Source organism: Rhinolophus ferrumequinum, chromosome 6 (genome assembly GCF_004115265.2).
Source record: "Rhinolophus ferrumequinum isolate MPI-CBG mRhiFer1 chromosome 6, mRhiFer1_v1.p, whole genome shotgun sequence".
Lineage (NCBI taxonomy): Eukaryota > Metazoa > Chordata > Mammalia > Chiroptera > Rhinolophidae > Rhinolophus > Rhinolophus ferrumequinum.
Window position 1 is genome coordinate 86,406,945 of NC_046289.1, and position 24,318 is coordinate 86,431,262.

The 24,318-nt window shown below is 35.9% G+C and overlaps 1 protein-coding gene across 2 annotated transcripts in view; it reads right to left on the reverse strand.

Annotated features, from left to right (window-relative positions):
• Positions 1-8,579: 8,579 nt before the first annotated feature.
• Positions 8,580-24,318, reverse strand: part of SEC23A (SEC23 homolog A, COPII coat complex component) — a 55,641-nt gene continuing 39,902 nt past the window's right edge. For both annotated transcript variants that reach the window (XM_033108599.1, XM_033108598.1), the window contains exons 16-20: positions 22,571-22,732; positions 20,551-20,637; positions 19,565-19,720; positions 17,812-17,877; positions 8,580-9,990 (exon numbers count right to left, since the gene is read on the reverse strand). In XM_033108599.1, the coding sequence (XP_032964490.1) occupies positions 9,901-9,990; positions 17,812-17,877; positions 19,565-19,720; positions 20,551-20,637; positions 22,571-22,732 (561 nt within the window). In that variant the 3' untranslated portion in view covers positions 8,580-9,900. The remainder of the gene's footprint in view (positions 9,991-17,811; positions 17,878-19,564; positions 19,721-20,550; positions 20,638-22,570; positions 22,733-24,318) is intronic.

Consider the following 24,318-nt stretch of genomic DNA (forward strand, 5'->3'; position numbering starts at 1 on the left):
ACCTGGAAACTGCTCTCTGGGGCTCTGTCCCCACACTACCCCTAAGTAGCTATGTGCTCCTGAGCACGTTATTTACCCAATCTGTGCCTTGATGCAAAATGAGAATAATAATATTGCCTATCTCAAGGTTATCCTTAGCACATAGAACAGTGCCTGGCACAGAGTGAGTACTCAATTCATACTATCAATTCCTATTGATCATATTATTCGTTTGCACTTCATGAAGCATTTGTTGAAATGAACCTGAAATGAATCTGTGACATTATTACGATCTGTACAGTATAATCTGACTTTACTATTTACCAGCTGTTCAAGATTTTATTATAAGGTCTTTAAGTCTTAGTTTCTTCATCCGTAAAAGGCAAATAATACAGGGTGCCTAACAGACAATGAAGAATCAGAGAGGAGTAAGTTTTCCCATGACAATGATGACAGCCAATACAGGGCATTTAATTGCTGCCAGGCAGGGATCTAACATATTACAGGCACTCAACCATTTAATCTTAACCAACCCTAAGAGGTAGGTACTATGATTGTACCCATCTTACAGCTGAGGAAGCAAGTCCAGGAAAGTTAGAAAATGTGCCCAAAGTGATTCTGCTGGGGCATGGGAAAGCTGGGATGCGAACCCAGACAGTGTCCCAGCGCCCGTGCTCCTAAACGGCCCACTCTGCCACCCTCTACTCTGCGTTTGTACTTTAAGTCAACATCCGTGGACTTTTTTCCTAAAGACATAGACTATATCTGTTTTTCCCTCCTTGCTAGATGAAAATACATTTGATTATACTAAAAAAAACAAATAAAACATCTCTGAATCTAAACTCTGTTGGATTACCCCTATTGGAAGTAGCAAGTATTCAAACCTTGATGCTTAAAAATAGATGAAACACTATTTCTAACGTTTACCAAAGCTGTTTCTCTCCACAGAAGGTCTCCACTCATATGACATTCTAAAATGCTAAAAACGTTCTCACTTTTGGTCAGTTTCCATTATTGAGTGAATTACATTCTCACACAAATTTTTCTGGTTATGCTTATTGTGCTTTTGATAAAGAATAGCGTCATGATTTAAATCTCTATTTAGGTTGTGGCCAAAATAGGAATGTGGCCAATATTCTACATGAAATTATAGGTCAAAAATGTGGTCATATCTGGAGATGCCAGGATGATGTGTGACCTCTAAATCCCATCCCACCCTCTCTGACTGTACTGTGGAATCCACAAATGCTGCTTTTAAAAAAATTGATTCACGGAGCAAATAAAAAATTTCATGTGTTTATAATTTTCTTCTGGGAACTCAGACTTTGAAAGCTTTTCATACATGAGGTGGAGCTAAATTCATACTTTCCAATTTTGTACCCTTTCAACAAACTATTTTTTACTTTGGGGTCCAATTATTTCACACAGGAGTATGGATTAGCTTTCAAAAATCAAACACTAAGATATGGGTGTTGATAGAAAAAAAATCACATAAAGAATTAGAAAGTTCAGAATTTAAAGTGGAGAAAGATAAAACGTCACTTGAGTTGCCAGTTATGTAGTAACTACTGCCTCCCTGTGGTGAAAAGGTGTTAGTGCCTCCAAACTATTTTCACCTCTTGCTTGAAATTTATCCTTAGCCTTTTCTGACATGTTTCTCTGAAATGTTTTCCTTCCTATTTTTATTATATCATCCTTTATTTTCTTCCTTTAGTCATTCTCTCCTTTGTTCACTGAAGGCTTATTAATATAAAAAACCAGAATAATTTAAATGTTCACTCAATTCAAAAGCTAGTTCAGCAATTCTATAAATAAGTAAAAAGTGAAAATAATACAGAGAAATGTAATGAAACATCTCGCAGCAGAAAGAAATAGCACAGAATAATTTTTATCTTTGGACAAGTTTTGTTTCACAATCCTTCTAAAATTTAATAGTAAAAAAGACGGCTAGAAATAAAATTCTAATATTAATTTTGTTAAAGAATTCAGAAATAAAAAAATGAATATACTCTAATGTATAAGTCATCTAACACATAGAAAATCTTTTATTGATTATTTGGAATGAAATTATAGTTTTCTTTCAAGGGAGGATAAATCATTAAATACCTCATGCCTCCCTCCCTGCAGATATCTGATTGGTAGGTTAGTTCTTTCTCTAAGTTTCTAGAATCAGCAATTGATATTTTTAGCACGAGGTGCTGCTGTATAAATCATTTTTATCTCTAGTCTATCAGCACTTATGTAACCTACATACTATTGCATATAAAGTGATTGAATGATGATATCTCTGAGTTAGTTTTCCTACAACTGCTGAGAAACACTCATTGATGTTACACAAGGTGTCATAGAATTGTGCAAAGGAGTATTCGTTTTTAGCCCAGACCCAAGCAGAGAGGGACTCTCATTACCAAAACCCCCCTCCCATGCCTATCGCCCACAAATCATCCCCACCCTGCAGAGCAGGCCCAGCAGACAGAGGAGGACATAACCTCACCACATTCTACAGAAAGCTGCAGCATCTTGTCACCATTCCCAAGGCAATCTAGGAACCATCCCCAGCTGGAGTTTGGGAACCTTCACACTAATGTTCCACCATCAGTGTGTCTCTTCCAATCCTTGTTTCATGTTTCCTCTCGTTACAGAATGGCTGCTACTCTCTGAATTTTCCTATTCAACTTTTAGAAGAATATAATCAGTCTAGTTAATTATCATGTCCTTACTGGGGAAATTTTTCATACCAAGTCACTTCATAGGTCAGCAGCCAGCCTATGGATTAGATGCCGTTAGGACACTTGATCCCATTCCTTTGCTTAAGGAAGAGACTGGGGCTGGCCACTTAGCTCAGCAGAGGGATGCAACCGGGGGGACATGGTGAGTGTAGCGGTGTGATGATTGATATGTCTACTATACTATGTTAAGGATTTATTTTTTTCACTCTGTAGAGGTAACTTTAGATTTTATTTGTAAGTGGGTTCTTATCTATGACAGAAACGGGGCCATATATAACAGATAGCATACATCATGATTAAACACATTTTGTGATTACACTCTTTTTAATAAATAAAAGTTAGCTCTGGACATATTTAAACATATCTCTATTTGACAATCACAGCTTCATAATCTATTTAATCATAACAAAATCCCCCATCATTCCATAGAATTCTCATTTTGTGGAAGGCCTTACAGAAAAATGGAGATTTTTTTCAGTTAGTTTCCGTCATTAGATACAGTCAGGTTCTTAAGGGTTATAGACAGTTAATGGTATCAGCTTAAAAGCGAGAAGTGCAGATGGAGAAGCAGATGTAGCTGTCACCCGTGGAGGCTGAGTAAGCACAGCAGGCGCCATGACTGTTCTTGCCAGACAACCAGCAATAAAAAAAAATTAGTTCCCTGAAATCATGCTGGACTTTAGACTCCAAATGGAAACTAATCATTAGAGTCATTTACAACAAGCCATGTCAAAAGTGTGTATGGCACTCAGTGAGTAAACATAATTGAAAAGGCCCACTGTAAATATACTGGGGGCGCCAAAAGAAATGTATACGCATGAATTGTATTCATCTTTTGTTATCAGTATATATTGAGTATTACAATTTTAATACTGTTTTCCCCTTTCTTAAAACATGTATACATTTTTGGGGCACCCTCTGTGTAAGAAGATGAAAAGATGCAACAACACACAAGACAGTGGTCTATTGATCTAGTTAGTTCAGACTGTCAAATTTATGTTTCTACCTCCAGGAAGATCCATATCTATCTAACCCATAATGGTTAGCTAACCAATTAATAAATACACCTAATGAGGAACATTTTATAACATGAGTTGGCAATCTATTTCATGGTCCAAAACAATGGGGCACATATTCCTTCAAATAATTAGACAATTGTTAATTAAGCCATTTCACAGTTTATTACTCAGGATCTCATTTTTCTCAACACCCCTATTAAAATCAGATTCTAAATATTATGAAAACCCAGGATTCAGTGAAAACTTTCTCTGTGGTTACATGATATTGTACTACCATTAATACTTCAGTAACTCAATAGCCTTTTTCATAGAAATACTTCCTTGCTGGAAAAGATATATCTGATAAATCAGTTGGTTTAATGTTCTCATTAAAAATAGAATTTTAGAATTAAACATTGCAAGACACCACACATGAAGGCATAATCCATGCTCAACAGGAGACTGCGTCTGACTCTGCTCCCAACCTACCTTGTTAGCACTTAGTAAATAATTAAATAAGAGCAGTGTCATCTAATCCCGTAACTTAAGCTGTGAATTCTGCGCTTGTGGTTCCCAAACCTGTCTCCTGATTCCAGAATGCGTATTTCCAACTGACTGCTGGACTTCTTCCTCTGAAAATCCCAAAACATGAGGAAAATGTTGCTTTTAGCTGAACTTGCTATGTAAATTGTGGTCCAGAAAGAAGCACTGGTATCACCAGTAGCTTGCTGGAAATGCAAACTCTCAGACTCAGTTTTAAACTGACTTCAAAATCTGCATTTTATCGGTACCCTCCAGGTGATTCTTACGCATGTTCCAATTTCAGAATCACTGCTCTGTGATTCTCTCTTCTCTGTTGAATTTGACTTCTTCACAAATGTTTTCAAACATGCAAAGTACTTGACCTATCAGCCTCTCACAAGGATTTTATGGAGATTAATTTTTAAGCCTCTGCAGATTACATTATTTTAAAATTTTCTTGAAGGCAGGAACTACCTGCTTAAAACCAGTAAGTAAAGTGAAATGTGATCTTTCCTTATTGGAGGTTCTTTAATCAGCACATTTATCACTTCAAAATGACATCTTTACTATAACTCCAAAGTAACCTCCAGATGTGTTATTCTTAGAAACATTTCTAATCCCTACAAAAATTGTGGATTTTATAGATTTCCCTATTTTGCCAAAACAAACAGTATAGTCCCCAGAACAGGTTAAATATATACACAGGATCATTCTGTGGCTGCTTTGCCCTACCTGTCAAGACAGTTGAACAAAATCTTTACACGGACTGGAAAATGGCGTCCCCCACCAGAGCAGGCCACATGTCCTGTAGAAACAGATTCACACCAGCAACGCACTTTCTCTACCGACAAACTCAGGTGATTGCAGCTGGGAAACGTACAGTTCTATTGAAAACTGGGAGCACAACGTTCTGTTTGGAAGCCCATTTCTAAATTAGCAAACCCTCCTGCATGATGGGCTGCTGCACTCTCTAAATGACAGTGTCGGAGTGCCAGATGGCTTTGTAGGTCTGTGGCTATAGTCCCTCTGAATACTGTATTGTATAAAGCAGATTTAAATGTCATCCATCAAACTGTTTGATATGTCACATATTAATCCTTCCTGGTTCACTAACATTATCTTTAAAAGAGTCCCTCGTAGCATTCAGCAATTTACAGATGTCTTGTTTTACTCGTCACTGAAAGTGTTCTACAGAGGTCAGATATCCAACCATCAGAGAGATTATGAGGGAATTCTTAACTTGAGTAAGGAGATAGTGCTTAATGACTTCAATGGACCTTTTTTGACTGCAAAATTCCACAATTTCTCAACTTTGTAACTACTTCTATATTCACGAGTGATAAATGTATGACTGTAACATCACGTCTTCCCTGAAATTCATTAGAAGACCATTTTTAGGTGGCATGGCCATTAAATAACAATTAGGCTTCTTAATTGGCCTGTACAAAAAAAATTTGAATAGTTGCAGTCTAAATCAGGCTTCAACAGTATGCAGTGAAACATTAAGCTCTGAAATTGTTCCTTGAAGATTGGCACACAGAAATTGTAGAGAAGGCTATTAACTATGTAAAAACAAAATGTAAGAAAATAGACATTGACATTGAAGAAAGAGTCACATTTTTAAGAATGCCAGGAAAGCAGCAAAAGATGCTGGTCGTACATGGCCAGAAGAAATTAAAAGAGCAATGTTCAAATGCTCTGATTGCTTTCACAGTAACTGGACATTTGTTCTAAGTCAATGGATCAAACAGTGTCAATGTTCACCGACATGCAGCCACTCTCATTCTTGCAAAAGAAGAAAAACTCTTGACGGTTTTCCCAAATGTAATAGAAATTTATCTTGACTGTCCTAGTTTATGTATTTCAGTGGACAATTTTTTGACCAAGAAGCTTTTGGAAAACCACTAGAATCAACCCTGAAGAAACAGTTTTAAAAATTTAGGAATTCATTGTGAAATGGGATTTTTATCAATTTCTACTAAGCTTATCTCTATGAATTTTCCTATTTGTGTACCTGCTGCTTCAAAGGAAAAAAAAATTTCGAAATTAATAAAAAGTGTTCTTCAATCAACTGAACGAAGATTGTAGAACATGGATATGCGAAAAGATCAATTTTTATGAAGTCTTAAGACAAATTTGCAAAAGGTTCGAACATAGTACATGTAATGTTTGTTCATTACAGTGAAAGGTCAGTATTTTTCCATAATCATAAAATACACTAAAAATATTAATGTTATTTGTTCCTTTTCATGTTATCTACCAGGCTTTCCCTTTGCTCCCTTTTTAATCCTTTTTTCCTTCTCTTTGATCAAATTACTTCTATTGCTTCTTTTCCTTTACTGGTTTGGAAGTTACATATTCTAGTTTTAATGTTATATATCTTGGTTTACTCTTTATCCTTAACTTTTAAAAATATGTAATTCTATGTTGATCTAACAAAGCCTAAAGTTAGTATTTCTATCCATCTTCCAAATGCTTCAGAAGAACTACCATTTACTTATTTTTTTCGAGGTTTCCTTAGGGGAAAAAATCCCCAATTTCCCACCATCCCATCCTCAACCCAAATAACTGGGCTTTATGTCAGTATAATCCACAGAAGGGGAAGAAAAAACAATCTGATTTAGTAATGTAACTTCACTATTTCATACCTGGTATTTCATATCTATTATTGTATTCACCAGATAATACATTAGACCTAGAGCACCTTTTGTTTCAATAGACTAAACAGAGGAAGAATAAACATAAGAATGTTTTAATTTCATAAGGTAAACTATTAAGAAGCAAACAGGAGAAATAGAAGCATCTGTAGAACTTGATAAACTGCTCAAGATGAATACAAATTAAGCACCTACGAGTACAAAATGTATACACGTATATTGGAGACATGGAAAATGAAAATAAAAAATGTAAAGATGGGCATTAGGAAGCAAATAATCCTAATCTGTCCGTGTTGTTTGAAAAATAACTGAAAAAACATGTTCATTTAAAATAAAACCAAGTGCAATAAGCCACAGCACTAAATTTGTAATAGCCAATAAAGAATGCATCTGCTTTTGCATTTAGGATCCCGAAGACCACATTTAGGATTAATGTGTAGGTAGAACTAGAGATCCCTGTCCATTGCTATCTTTTTGACTGTGTCCTCTGTTCTGCTTTTCTAAGGGAGACCTGGGATTCAATTTGATATGGAGTATACAATGTCACCAGGCCAAAGTGTTTGGAATTTATTATGAGGGCAACAGGAGTAACATGATCAGATCTGTATTTCAATGAATTGAAGAGAGGGATGGAGAAAAGCAGCAGACTGGTTTAGGAGGCTGTTTCACCAAACCAGCTTAGGTACGATGAAGATAGAATAACAGGAAGATAGAGAATAAATAGATTAGGGAGATACTGGAGAGGTAGAATTGATAAAAATGTTGAGAAGGGTAAATGGTGAAAATAATTCCTTGGTTTCTGGTCTACACTGGGCACTACATATTCATTACATGCAGTCCCTGAGATAGGGAATATGAGATGGAAGTTTATCAGGTGGGGAACTGGATAGAGAAAATGTCAGCTCACTTTTGGAACCAGTCAATAAAAACAAATTTACCCTGTTACACCAAAATGTAAGAGTGCATAGATGAGGTCTAAGGCAATTTTTAGAGATAGGTCACTCACTAAACGTGGTAGGTTCAAAAATGAATTCCAAAATAGTTGTGGACATACCAAAGCTTCTCAGTGCTACTAGTGATTTAGCAAATATCCTTTATCTACTCAGCATTAAAAGAGTCAAACATTTCTTCCTTCAACAGTCTATTTAAATACCTAGCAATTTAATAATAGCTAAATGATATACACAAATGATCCAGGGTGCTCTTTCCAATGGTAAGCTAAAAGGGCATGATGATATATTTGTTCATCCTTATCCTTTAAATCGAGATACTTTAGCATCTTCAGCTGTAATTAATTAGAAGTAGAGAACAGTTTAGGGGTAAGTACCAAGTTCACTCAAGATAAGAAATAATGCATTCTTAAAGGACATAAGGGGCCAGGCAAAGTAAACATGTAACATCATCAAAACATGGTAACTACAAAACACAATTCCTTATGACAAAAATTAGTAACTATTTTGGGGGCGAAGGGGTGGGTGATAAAAAATGTTCTAAAATTGTGGTGAATATTCTAAAACCCAATGAACTGCATACTTTAAATGGGTAAGTAGTATAGTAGTATAGTACATGAATTATATCTCAATAAAGCTGTTATTTTAACAAATGAATGACTTTTTAATCCACTAACAGCAGATTTACATGCTTTAATTTTACATTAGACTTCTCAGACTTTGCTAGATATCAAAACAAGGAGAAAACAGAGAAAAAGGATAGTTTATTGGTACTTATGCCTAGCACAATTCAATTCAAATAAAATGGAACAGAGCAATTTATTTAATCTAATTGAGTATAACATATAAACAATTTTTTAAGTTTCTGTCTGTTTTACCATCATATGATTGTGTTCATGCAAGTACAATCATCAAAACTGTCCTAAGCTTACATCATAGCACCACCTTTTATTTGATGTAAATTTTATTGTTAAATATATCTGGCTTTAGCAATGTAAACATTTGCTACAAGTAAACTTTAAAAGGTGAAAGTGAATGATATTAATGAATAAATCAAAACAGAATTCAGCATCACCACATGATATAATTCAACAACACATTATATAATACTGTTTCAATAAGAACCACAACTTAATAAATTTCACAAAATGGAAGCAGAAACAAAAAGTAATGTGTAAACTCCCAAAATAGTGTTAAAATACTGAAGTATATAGTGTAAAATATATCTCGGAAAAACAAGGGGAATAACAAAACCATGCTGTGAAAACCAAATTTGGTTTACTAGTTACAATAGTCATTTTTTACTATCCAAGGCTTTTTAAAATGCATTCTCACAAAATGGTTTGTTTTCTATCTGCCTTTTTTAAAAATTATCACGCTTAATCACATAAGTTGGGTACTTTTGGGAATTTCACATTTATTGTCAGTTGTGGGATTGTCACAAAAAAAACTTATATCTAAGCTGTTTTTCCAAGTGACCAAAAACATTAAATTACCTCATGAAAATTACCGTATATAAAGTCAAATAATTCCTAAACAAATAATCATAAAAATAAATCTGCCTTAACAGTACAGAAAAAGTGTAAATATAAGTGCTGAAAATCACAGAAAAATATTCAATGAACAGGCAAAATGTTCACAGTTATCATTACTATTGATGATTTTGTTTACTTTCTAACTGAAATTAAGAAAAGTTTTCGAAAGTCAGCATGGACATTCAGTGCCACTTGGATTTGTCTGCAAATATACAAATGGTTATGTCCCTGTAGTATATGGTACTCTATTTTTACTCTTTTAACATAATTAAGTTATAAAGACCTCAAATTTCCAAAACCAGTTATAATAAATACTGTGGCTAGCAAAACAATTTTGTTCTTAATGCTCTTACATCGCAGCTTAATCTACAAATGTGAACATTTTTCCATATGTTGTTTCAAACCACACTAGTACAAAGAGAGTCTAGAGAGATATCTCTGTTGGTTTCCACAGATGAACTGAAAAAGGGAAAAAATGGAAACTGAAATACTATTTCATCTTCTTCAACGCCCTTAACATGTTTAGCACTTCAAGCTGCACTGGACACAGCAAGTTTCTTCAAATGATCCATAAACACTTGTAAACTAACATCATCAGTGAGAATAGGTGCTCCAGACTCCTAGAAAAACAAAGATATTTGCTATGACTAAAACATAGTGTGATACCTTCAAATCTATCAGCAATGTATAAGCAAATGTTTAACAACCAAGGAAAGTTTATGCTATGAGATGAGATGACTCAGGATGGACAGAGGCCAGTCACCAGAAACATCAAACATGTGATGAAGTTTGGTGCTTTAAGACAGTCTAACGTGCAGGGATGGGAACAGAGGAGCTGGAGATAGAGTTCAAACAGGCACAAAGGATTCAATCAATCATGCCTACAGAAAGGCACCACCCAAAAAAACTCTGGATACCAAAGTTCAGTGGAGTTTCCCAGTTGACAAATACAGAAGGTGCCAAAATCGTAATACTCACTATATACTGATAACAAAAGATGAATACAAGTCATGTGTATATATTTGTTTGGCACCCCCGGTACATCAACGTGCTGAGAAGGTGACACACCCTGATTCCATGGGGAAAGGGCACAGAAGCTGTGTACCTCGGACCCTCTCAGACCTCACTCTGTCTCTTCATTTAGCTGGTCCTAATTTGTAACCTTTATAATAAAACTGTGATCATAAATAAGGTGTTTCCTAGGTTCTATGAGTTGTTCTAGTGAATTACTGAACTTCAGAAGGACATGTGAACCTCCTACACACACATGGATTTGTAGCCAGTTGGCTGAAGTGTGGACATCTAAAGTGCAGGCCCTCTTGTTGTGGACCGTGTCCTTTAACTTGTGAGGTCTGAACTAACTCCAAGTGGTCAGTACCATATCTGTATTGCAATTTACCTACTGGTGTTAGAGTAGGTCCATACTCAACCTACTCTTTAAAGTAGCGTTAATTTTCTTGAATGTATTGGTGCTTTCATCAGTACTAAGGAGTAAGTCTCCTTCTTGCACCCTGTTTACTAAAACTCCAACTGTACATTTTTAACAGAAATGCCAGCAGGAAGGAAGCAAACACATCATTTTTTAAATAAACTATGCTTGTAAGTTATTGAGCCATTTTAATTTATCTCTGCAGGTTCTATAGAATTAACAAGAGTTACAGAAAACTCCTAACTTCTATTTTAATGAAAACAGTGTTGATAGAAGGACCCTGGTAATCCAACCCATTAATAATGAAATTTTATTATAGCAAGAAAAATATTTTATATCAGGATTTTTAGATTGTTCACCTGATATTCAAGTTATTTATTATTAATTGACAAGTATGTAAAGTCTAAAACAGAAATTAAGTAATTTTCAGAGGAGATCAGCAAGTTAGTGGCAAATGTGAGATGAGAATTTATTAGCTCCTGTGGTTCTAGAATGGCATAGCCAGACATGCCATACCGCTCCTGAAAAAAGGAAATTCAGTTTTATTGTGTGTTTTTATATGTTAATTCATAAGACCTTGTAAACCTTACTAATGAAGGGAGGAAACAGCACTAGGATAGAGAGCTTCTTTGAGTTTGGAGCCAGTCTGCCTGGGCTCAAATCCTGGCTCTGCCACTCACTGCCTGTGTGACTTTGAGGAAGCTACTTAACCTCTCTGTCAGCTTCCTCATCTGTAAAATAAAGACAATAACAGGACCTATTTCACATGGTGGTTGGAATGATTAAGTGAGTTAAATTGTGTAAAGCAAATAGAACAACACCTGGCACACAGAGTAGCCATACAACATGTTTTAGCTGTTACTATTACCTCTTTTGAAAACTCTATTATTTTATAACACTGAAATACATTTCCTTAGTCTACATTTATAGTTAACACAGAGAAGCAAAGTTCTCAAGAATGTGACATCCTAACAATAACCTGGTAGCTCTTACTTTTTTCTTCCTATAATTATACCTGATATTTTTCATTTGTACTGATTTTCCACCTCAATTCACTCAACCCCAGATCTACTTTTCTAGTCAAGCCAAAAAATTCACATATGGATCTTCTAATTTATGTAAGTAGAAGATCTTATTTGAAATTATAAGTACTAATGCTCAATTCAAGCTTATCAAAAATTTGCATTGAGTTGATCTCAATCTTTTTTTTTTTCCCCAATCTTTCAAATGCACTCTTTTTCTCTTTGAAATGCCGTGTTTCCCCGAAAATAAGACTGGATCTTATATTAATTTTTACTCCATTAGGGCTTATTTTCAGGGGATGTCTTATTTTTTTCACGTACAACAATCTACATTTATTCAAATACAGTCATGTCATCTTCTCCTGGAACATCGTCATAACGTACTAAATGCGTCCGTCTGGCTGAGATCGTAACCGGGGCTTATTTTTGGGGAAACACGGTCTATCTAAGGTTAAGCAGATAGGTCCAAGCTGTATGTGATCTAGTACAGGAGGCACCACCGCAACAGAGGCCTCCAGCACATCACAAGCAGTGTTGCAGTGCTGCCCTCTTCAGGCCATCCATGGACAAAACTTACCCCTGGCTACTCGATTTTTGACAAAAAGAAAACTAAGGTTATTAGATTCCATAAAAGTTAGTGAAATGCTTGGCTATCAAGTTAATTCCCTACATTGCAATCATCAATTTAGCTCAATGATTTAAGATTCAGATTCTGGAGTCAGACAGGCCTTGGTTCAAATCTGGACCCTGCCACAGTTGGGCTACGTGATCTTGGGTAAGTTAATTAATCTATACAAGCCTCAATTTCTTTTTCTGAAAAGTCGGGTTAATAGTACCTACCTCATAGGAGTGTTTTAATAATTAAATAGGAGTGCATAAAAAGTTTAGCATAGTGACCAAAACATAATACCAATTCAGCTGATTAGTTATGATTATCTATGAAAATATTAACATAATTTCTGTTACAAAAATCATAGTTCAAGAAAAACCTCAGGGCTCTTGTCCATGCCTCTAATACCCCTACTTCCAGGAAGCAAAAACTAAACTTCAAAGTTTAAAATAGCTTTTTCCGCCTTCTGAAATACCTTCAAGGAGAGACTTGTTTTTTCCATTGACGAGGAACACTAACAGCTGACCTTTACCGACTATCACTGTGCGTTATCAAGCACGTATTATTAAACTCGGCAGCAGACAAGGAAGTGAACTCGAAGACAAGTTACGTGACTTGCAAAGTCTGCCTTTGCAACTACCAGCCCAGAAGGACGTCTCTCCACCTCAACAAGTTCTTTACCTGTCTCCCAACTACTTCTCCGTGTTGTAATTTCAACTGAGAAAAAAAACGAGGGACAAGTCAGTATTTCCACCAGCTAAACCACAGGTTTTTAATGCAGAAATTCAGCCACAGAGACATATTGTATTTGGTCTGCATAATGTGGGCTCACAAAATTTTGTTCACTGAATTACGCAAAGGGCAAAAGTCAGCTGGAGGGGAGGAACAGCTAATCCCTTTAGAAGATTCTAAAGATCCTCCCCACGAACCCTACACCACCACAACCCTGTACCCCCAGGTACTGCTTCCTGATACTGAGAATGTCAGGAATTATACTCAGCCAGCTTCACTCAGGTGTTACCAAAATGGCCCCTAAAGGTATTGATATGTGACCCCTGACAAATACTATTTAAAGTATCCTTTAACTTCCACTTTTCCATAGTGATTAACAGCCATTTCCGTGAACTTTATTTATTAGTGCTGTTTCTATTTTCTTTCAATCTTCTTAGCTAAGTCTAAGTTTCTTTGAAATTGTGGGATCCAGGACTGAAACCCATACTCAGATGACTACGTTTAAGTTTAATGGAAAGGCTGGTTTGTAGTACATTCTGTACTCCAAACTTCCACATCATAGTATTATACTTGGCTTTTTGATCCCACAAGAAGGAGAACAGGGTGGGGGTGACAGATTGTAAACAATGTGCGTTATATGGGCATACATTTTTTCTCTCACAGGTGCTACATTCCTTTTCCAAATCTTCCAAGATTAAGCTTCTTTCCTTGCTATAAAAAATCTCCTTCCTTTTCAGGACTTTTAGACCTTGGATCAATTTATTTATCTATATCAGAAAACTTCCTTAACTCCTAATCACCTCCATAAACCTCCCGTACTTTAATCTCTGTTCTCGTCCACATCCACTATATTCAATATATGCTATTTTAAGGTACTGTGGAAAGTCCAAAATGGAAATGATACAGTTATTGTCCTCGAGTAATTTATAATCTAACAGGAGAAATTAAGTACCATTAGAAATGGGTGGGAACAAAAGGGATGAAGAAGCAGGAATATTATACAAATCCAGTCACGCAATCAGAAAAGGTTTCATGGAATCAGTGAGTTCTGAATTGAGCCTTGAGGGATGGCTATGATGTGCCTAAGTGCTGACAGGGACAAAGGAACTGAGGTGGGAACATGTTCAATTTATTCAAAGTGGAATGGCAAGTCCAGTTTGGCTAAAATGACTAAATAGGAGCTAAAAGTAGAAAAAGTTATTTGGATCATACCATAAGGGACCCTCAGTAGCAATATAACAAGTAAACATGTGATATAATAGGGGCTTATTGAAGATTTCTAAACAGTGCTGACTTGAAACTGCTTCTGGGAAACCACTCTGGCCAGAGCCAAAATGGAGGAAAAGGCAGAAGCACTGACACCAGTTAGCAGGAAATTCTAACCAGCTATGTGGACAGTAACAAGGGCTCGACGTGGGTTAGTGACAGGGAAAGGAAGGAACGGACAGGGGCAATAGATCAAACCGTCTGTGAATAATTAGGGGCAGAAGGGATGTAATATAAATGACTAAGGTTCCCAAATGACTTGGGAATTGAGAAAATGGTGGGGGCCTCTGCAAAACTAGGAAAGTCAGGAAGAACAAGATAGTGTGAAAGACACACGTTTAAGTTGGGGCATGCTGCTTATGAAAAGTCTACAGGAAACTCAAGTGCTGTGCAGCACACAGTTATAGCAGAAATTCAAGTTGACAGCTCAGTGTGAGGCCAAACCAAAGGTGGAGATCCACAAGAAAGCTGAAGCCAGAGGAGTGGATACAATCAGCCAGAGAAACAGTGAAGGTAGAGACATCAAAGCCACATTTTCAGGTGCCTCTATATTTAAATGGAAGGGGCCTAAATCCCAATTACTGCTTCATTTATCTCCTACCCAGCCAGGACCTCAGTCTACTGTTTCACTCTGCTCTAAATTATTCTACTCCCTTTAGTGTCCATCTTCCTTAGGTCCAGTTCTAAATTAGCCCCCGAGTCTTTCGTTGATGCAATGCCTGAATTACAAAGCATGGTTAAAGAACATTACGGAAGCACGCTCTAGAAACTGTCAGTAAATAAAAAGGGCCCTCACCTCTGCTGTAAAAGCCTTTTATTCATCCTGTTAATTTCTTACATTTCGTATAGCTGTTTTTAATCTTTTCTATTTTCTATCTTTAACCCCAGCAATTCTCACTTTTAGCAAGTAATCTTCGATGAGTAAAAAGAAACAGACAACTACCCAATGTGAGCTTTCTCTCCACCTCAAAATCTGTTTTCAGCCTTCTTCTCATCCATTGCTTGTGCAGAAATAAATGTCCTGCCTCCTTCCCCATACTTTACTCCCGATACGTAGTGCTGGTGATCACACTGTCTCCTTCTGAGGACCTTGAACATCTCCAAGCCGTTCTTTTGTGTGCCTCCATTAGCTCCTCACATTTAGTCCACAAGTTCTGTACCCTAACCCTAGTAATAGTCATCCTTCTATCCTACTATTCAAACTCAGAATATTTCTGCAAAAGAATCATTTATACTTACAACTTCCATTTCTTCACCACCCACTAATCCCTCACAATCAATTTTCTACTCAACTACCATGTTAAAACCACTTACCACACCGGCCACAAAGGACCCCCTAGTCATCAAATCCATCTACCTTTTTTCAGTCTTCACCCTCCTATTGAAATAATTCTACTTATTGAAATAGTAACCATTCAAGTATCTGTAGCAGCTTGGTGTTTGTTACCCCCATCTTCTTCCTTCTACAAAGTCCTCCCTCACCTGTTATAACATGGTATTCTTTTCGTTTTCCCTCCACCTCTGATTATTTATAAAATATTCCTACCACTCATACTTCAAGGTTTTATCTCACGCCTCTTTTGCCTCTCTACTCTCTCCTTGAACAAACATCCACTGTGATGACTTTAAGTATCACCTTTCTACAGTCAACTTTTCCCTCCTTTCCCTGATCACCAAACACAAATTTCCAATAGCTGGCTCAATATGGACATCTACATGGTATCTCAAACTCAGTGTGTCTCAAGTCAAACATTTCCTCTCCATTCTCCCACTTCTGGCACCTGTTCTCCTTGTTACCTAGTTATCATTACTGTTGATGATTTTGTTTACTTTCTAACTGAAATTAAGAAACAAGTTTTCAAAAGTATCACAACCCCAAATTACTTTGTTCTCCCTAAACTATTTCTTTTTAAAAAAATTCAAACCTACAGACAGAAGTACAATAAATAGCACATACTCTATACCTAAATTCACTGATTAACATTTTGCCACATTTGCTTTATGTTTTTGTATGTTTTCCTTTTCTTTTTCTTCTTCTTGAATCATTTCTGTAAGTTGAAGACATCATGACATTTTACCCTCATACACTTTAGGATATATCTCCTAAGATCAAGGACAATCTCCTACATAACCACAACGCCATTATCACACTCAAGAAATGTGATAATACTGTACTAGGATCTGACATATACTCCACTCGAATTTCACAAATCATCCCAATTATAGTTCTCTCCCCCTCAAATCCAGGGTCCAAAGGTCCAATCAGAACTGTCTTGCCCTGGAGTAACTTTTATTTTCCTGGAACTTCTAATCAAGTTCCATTGCTGTCTACTATGGAAACACCTCCCAAATCGATTCCTTTTCACTACCTTGCATTCATTTCTTCTAACTTGGATTACTTCAATAGATGATAGCTTTAATCTACAGACTGCTCCCGATTAATCTTATCACTCAACTATATTATCAAAGACTCAAATTCACTCTTCTGTCCAAAAACATCCAATAACGTCCCATCATTTAACCAATAAAGACTCCTCAGTCCTCAACCAGGCATTCAAAATGCTCCACCACCTGGTCAGATGACACATTTCCAGCTTGTCTTCTACTGTTCGTCCCTACATGTACTCTACTTCAGCCATTCCACGCTCTACCTAGAATTCCCTTCCTCATGTAATTTCCAACTATTGGCTACAAATAATAATCATTCTAAAAGGAAATGTCCCTTTTTCTGAGCTCTTTTCTGATCACACACCCTCTCCTGCTGCCACCATGTGACCTCCTCCTCTCTTCCTCTTCTAACCTCTGTAATACTTTACATCTCTCTAAAAGCACATATCCCATTCTGCCTTGTATTTTAATTCCTTAGGTATGTATGTTTATCTTTAATAATAGACTACAAGCTCTTCAAAGGCAGCAATGATTGCTGTGTACACTAAAGTACCAATATCGATAAATGTTGATATATTGTACCAAGGGTAAAACATCTACCCAATTAAAATATATTAATAATGATTGTCCAGGCCTCCAGCCTCTCCTACTCAACTCCAGTCCCTACCTCTCCTGGCTGACTATGGCCTTTTGAGGTTCATGGCCTAGCATCAAGTTTAAATCATCACTTCTATCTTATATTATACATTTTATTGCTTTTTTCTCAAGGGTGTGGTGCTAAATTTGAAATATAAAAGAGTTCTACCTATTTCATATGATCACTTTTTTTCCTACGCTGCCACCAAATACTAATTCTATTTTCTACTCCTACTTTTTCATTACTTTTCCAGTAGAAAGTGTTACCAAATACATAGGAAAAAATGTAGCTCTCAGTGAAATAATAAACTATAAATACACAAAGAAATAACTTCCAAGATCTGCTATTTACACTTACCTGTCCCCAGGCATACATGTTATTATGAGTCTGTGAAGGGTTGACTTTTGAAAGCAGAAAACGGGCCTTAAAAGCAAAGAAATAACATTATCCATCAAAAATAGACTTAGTCGATATAAGTTAAACAAATACATTATGCCATCTAAAATCAATTTTATTTAATATGTTGTGGTTAAAATTAATCTCATTGAAATGTAACTTTTTAAAAAATGAACTAAATTTTTAAATATGTAGGCCACTATATGTTACAAATAAATAATAAATGCACCCTCTTCTCTCCAAATCATACATTTATATTAATAACAAATAATAAATTGTTGAATCTAAAACTAAGTATATAAAAATTATGTGTGCCACAATTATGACAAAGCTAGTGTGAAATTTACTAAACATTTGGTCTGAAAAATCATCAGAGGTTTGAAGGTCCAAAAAATGATAAAAATAAAAACCATGAAAATCTATATATTCCGTTTCTTCAAACAATGACTCTCGAACTTTTTTAAACTATAGGCTATATACTATGAGACAACCTACGCAACATTTTACCCGTCTGTCCACTATGCCTTATCAGAATTTAAAAAAAAAAAAAAAAACAGAATAAAAGAGGAAAATAGCACTGCACATGGTGAGACATCAATGAGAGAAACAGTCATAAATTATTATTTCATATTGGAAGAACACAGGCACTCTTACCGTCTGAAATTTAGTACCATACAAAATCTTTTTCTACTCTATATAAGTACACAGTTTAACACAAGATAACTGGCTCTAGAGTCAGAACATGTGGATTCAAATCCCACTTCCTCCATTTACTGTGTTTCTTGGGCCACAAGTAACCTAAGTCTCAGTTTTATTATCTGTATAATGGAGATAATAGGACTATTGTGACGATACAGTGAGATAAGGTACGTAAAGTGCTATCAGCTTGGCAAATTCTCAATACATGGTAGCTATTATAAATATAATAAAACCCTAATAATAATTGCTATCATTTCTGAAGAACAGTTACTGATATTTACTACCTACTTTGTAAAATTGTGCTAGGCACAAGGAACACAGCAAAAAACAAAGCATGACCCACCTTAAAGGAGAAGTCAAATAAACTTCTAACAACTTATAATCAATTTAATACAACTCAAAGAAGAATTACAAGGGAGAACTAAAAAGAGTTTTAAGAATGTGTGTTAAGGGGTCCAACCTAGACTTCGGAAAGGCCCAAAAGGGCCGTGTGTACATGTGTATGCATCTTATTTAATCCTCATAATTCTACAAACCACAAAGCCTTTTATAATGACAGTGCTTTCCTCTTACATGACATTTTCTACAAAACTGGAATGACAGAATGAGGAAAACAGGAAAAATTACATGACCACAAACTTCATATGCATAGACTTAATCAGGAAATAATGGCTTTAAGAAAAGTACACTACGTTATTTCCCGAGCTGTCCATGTCTCCTTGCTCAGCTGAAGTTAGCATTCCATGATGATACTCTCCTGGTTATGAGAGCTGGGCTGGAGGCAGAAAACGGGAGAAACTGCCAGCTTCAGGCAACTAGTCAATAATCTCATTGCTCCACTCTCAAAGCTAAGGCAGAAAGCAAGCATACCTTCTGCTGGATCCATCATCTCCTGCCTATCCCCTTCCTCTTTCGTTTGCCTGGTGAAGCTGTCTATTCAAATTAAAGTCAGAAAGCAGGTAGGAACACCTCACTGCAAAAGTAGGAAGAAATACACACAACTAACAGTACCTACCTGGCTACCCCCGTGTTCGGTGTCGATGTATCTTGGCATTGGAAACCGGGAGTGAAGAATCTCCTGGGCATCATCCACGGGGGCTTGCAGAAGGTGGCGGAAGTTTTCATATTCTGGCATGTCCTGGTATCCTGACTTGCGCCACTGGGCTATGGTCTAATTTTAAAACAATTAAAGGAACTATTATTTTTAATTTGTTACCCATCTGAAGATTTTAAAAGAAGGTATTTTTCAAAGGAAGAAATTTTCGGAAAAATAAGAAAATTATAGAATATTATTCCATTTATCTCAATTTTTAAAGTTAAGAATACTAATTTCTGTATTCTTGAGTAAATAAATGCAAAATTAGTATATTTCTTCTCCTTTAAAAATAAAAAATAATAATTACACCAGAAAACTTAAAAATCCTATGCTTATCAAATTAATGTTGGCTAAAAGCTATTTACCTAAGCTTATGATAAATGAGGGGAATTTTTGTTACAGACGATCTCCCAGAGACTTCTAAATTAATGACCTACTATTATGAAACATTTACCAATGAAGTCACATTCTGGCAAGATATATCAACACAAAAACTTTAATAATAATAGCAATAATATTATACAGATAATATACTTTTAGAAGAGCATCTGAATCAATTCTTTTATTAAGGTAAATGGCTCCAAAAACCATTTAATTAAATCACCCAAAAATTTAAGCATGGCTTAGTTTTAAGTTAACTGAATCAGTCAACATATACTCTATACCGTTTTATAACTCTGTATTTAATAGAGAACAGGCGTCTGCATTTCTGATTTCTCCTTTAAGCACATTAACAAGCTATTTGAAGACACAAACATTATCAAAAAACAAAAGAAAGAAGCAAAAAACCAAAAAGAAGCAAAAAACCTAGTGGTAAATAAAACACCAGCCACAGAGTGAAGGGAAAACATTTGACTGCACCTCCGTGCACAGCTTTAAATGCTTTAAATGCTAGGCCATCTTACCTCACCATGATAAATCAAAATCTGGAAGAATGTGTCCATGAGAAGAATACGATCTGCAAGAATGCTGCTGCTATCAAGGAGAACCGGCTAACGTGAAGGAGAAAATGAGAAAGGAGGAAGAAGAAAAAATAAATTACTCAAAGACACAAAAGATCATTCCAGGATCTATTCATTTAAATTTTTTAAGTTTTAAATTTATAACATATTACTTAAAACCTCTTGCTAATAGGAATTCCCATGGCATATTCTAAGTTAATTTTCTAAGAAGTCTCTAAACTGAGGTAACAATTGAAAAACAGAGTCATGAGAAAATCGAGGCTTACAGTGTGTACTGAGAGAGGAAAGGTGGGGTACAGCAAATGTGGAGCAGACGGAAAAATTGGGACTATGAAATGAAAGGGAGTGGCCTGATCTAATGACGTCAATTTGAGTATCACGTGCATGAAAATGGTAGTCAAAGCTAGGGGATTAGACCATATCACTCAGAGAGAGGGAAGACAGAGAAAAGGCCATAGATAGAGCCCTGGAGCGTGACAACACTTAGAGGTCTGAAAGGGAGAAGCCAGCAAAAGGAGACTGAGAAGAACGAGGTAGTGACTAGGAGGAAAACCAGCAGAACTGTAGGTGTCAGCGAAGTCTGGAGCAAAAGTTTCTCAAGGCGAGTCCTCCCTAGGAAAATACCACTGAGAGTTCTGGCAAGACGTACAACACTAGGAGCCTTGATAAGAGCTGTTTCAGTATGATGATAGGGGCAAGAGTCTGACTTGTACAGGCTAAGAAAATATGAGGTGAGAAAGTGCAAACAACAAGTAACTTAAATTCTGAGTTTAGCTGGGAGCAGGACCAGAGAAATGGGGTGGCAATTAGAAAAAATGTGAGGTTGAGGGTTTCTTTTTGTTTATTTTAACATGGTGCTGTTAACGCTTCTATGTTAATAAGAATGATCCAGACAGAGAGAAAAATTATAATGCAAGAAACAAAGAAGGTAACTCCAAAAGCAAAGCCTTAAGAAAATGAAGCTAATGGGATTCATGGAATAAATGGAAAGGTTGGATTTTGACAGGAGAGGCACTAGGGATGGTGGGATTCCAATTTTCTTCTAAACACCATTCTACATTTTCCAAATGTCTACAATTTACATATTTTACTCCGAGATTTTTTTAAAGTTATTTCTTAAACTTTCTTTCCTGATTCAAATAATTAAGAGACAGCTAGATCAACATGTTAAAAATACATTTTTTCCTAGAAAAGTAGAAACCATCAAGTAAGTTACTAAAACAATTATAGTAACAAAATAAAACATTTTACCTTCAATTTTTTACAAAATAGTAAATAAAGGCCTCATGAGGGATCATTAATTAAGATATTATAAATATTCTCTTTATACTGACTTTTCCAACAGTATTAATTTCAAATACACTGTTTTTTAAACTTACTTTTAAGTGGTAAAACAGATAATTTTGACTACAGAATGAAAATAAAACAGCAGTTTATTTGATAATAGGTTAAAAAATAAGTGGGACAGTTTGGTAAGGAGGCTAAATGAATACTTTATCCTTTTTCTAAGTATACATCTTTATGATCAACTGTATCTTATATTCAAAAAAGATTTGAGGAAAATGAGATTATATTAAAGCAAGAGACTTTATTCGGACACTAAACTCTGGAAGAAGCTACAAATTCTAGAATTATCATCACCCCCAGACACTGTTAAAGACATAAGAATCCTAAGCCCTACAGGAATTGAACAACCAAACGATTGGAAAAACTGATCTTAAAAGTCTCTTCCACTTTATTATCTCATTATTTTGTTAATGATTTCCTAATATGGCCTAGCATAATGTCTAGCACACAATAAGCACTCCTATGTATTTTTAAGTGAATATGTGAGCAACTTAAGATAATTATAATTGAATTAAATTCTTATATTTAGTACCTCTACTTGAAGAAAAAGTTGTTTCCACTTTTTAATGGCATAAATCACAGTAAAAAGCCAATTTTTTTTTAAAGCCCCTCTTACCTCTGGTGGTCCACTAAAAGAATACGCGTACAGAATAGGCTGAATCATGATTAGAGACTGGGTCAGATCTTGACGCATAAAATGGTGACGATAATATGAACTCTCATCAGGACTATTGTTAAAAATTTGCAAGAAAGGAGACCTTCTTAAATGAAACATAAACTGCAAGATAAAACGTGAGATAGCTTTTACTGATTTTCGTATTACAATAGGAGTTTACTATTATAAACAGCATTTGATTACAACTACTAAACCCACAGTGTAACCAGTTATAATAACATTCTCAATTGTATTCCTCAGAATCTTACTCGTGATATTTCAGTTACTTGAAAATATAATTCAACAATAAAAAAAGTAAAGCAAAAGAGGTGACTCAAAAGAAAAACAAGAACAGACAAAAACCTCTAGCTGAGTTCTAAGTTATTCAGAGGCTGACGCCAGTTGGTACATCATCAGCATTCTTTTTGTTCCTCATCTCTCTGGCCACGTCTCCAGGCTTTTTTATTACTACTCATTACCACCACCAAAAAACTAAGAGAACATAAAAATAGATTAGCAGATTTTCTACTTTTTGTATAGCTCCCAAAAATTGCACTGGAAAGGGCCTGCATTGGTTTATTTTAAAAGGACTCACATACACTCAATTTGTTACCTCTAAGTATCCTGCTTCCCCGAAAATAAGACCTAGCTGGACAATCAGCTCTAATGCGTCCTTTGGAGCAAAAATTAATGTAAGATCCGGTATTTATTATATTATATATTATATTATATCATATCACATCACATCATATCATATATTGTATTATAGCCAGTCTTATATTATAGTAAAATAAGATTGGGTTCTTGTATTAATTTTTACTCCAAGACACATTGGAGCTGATTGTCCGGCTAGGTCTTATTTTCCGGGAAACATGGTCGCATTCTCTACACTTTGTTTCATTTATTCTTTCTCCTTTCACTTTCGCCTCTTCCAGCACTCCTCATATGAAAGAGATCAGAAAGGGGGAGAGTCAGGCCGAATGAAGGAGAGCTACACTGTCCTGACACAACACTAAGACCCTGATACAATCAACAGGATCAGCTCCGAAGTACTCCCATTTGTGCCATTTGTCTTTTCCGTTATTTCTCTCACCTCCCTCAGTCCGCAGGTCTCAAGTACCTACATGTTGCTCCCTGGCCTGGGACTCGCTCCACAGATCTCTCCGAAAACATGAAATTCTCATTCCTTTTCTTTTGGTAATGATCCACAGTGCACTGACAGCCTCTCTCATCCCTTTACCACTTCAAGCCATTCCTGTTTATTCACAGGAATGTGTAATTGGTAAATTTGGGGTTAAATATGTGAGATGAAGATCTCCCTTGAATTTAGTCTATGCCACTTTTTAGAACATCATCAGGCTTTGAAAATCCAAAGACAGAAGTATTTCCGGGTTCTCTGTTCTCCATTTCCAGTAGAGGGGAAAAGATGGGATACCCATATTTCTCAGAATCTAAAAGCCTAAAGAGCACTTAATTAAATACTTGGACTAATGCCCTCACTCCATTTCCTATTAGTTTCTGCTATGCAGAGGCGGCCTGAAAATTCCCAAAACAGAAAGGGTTTTTGCCTGCCTTAAGATAAGTGGACTCTGCCTTTTTCTAGTTCTCCAAAACCTCAACAGAAGTTTAGGAAAGTCTCCCTCCATAAACAAGGAGTTTCTAGGTCACATATCAATGAAAGATTATCCAAAAAATGTAAGAGGAACTCT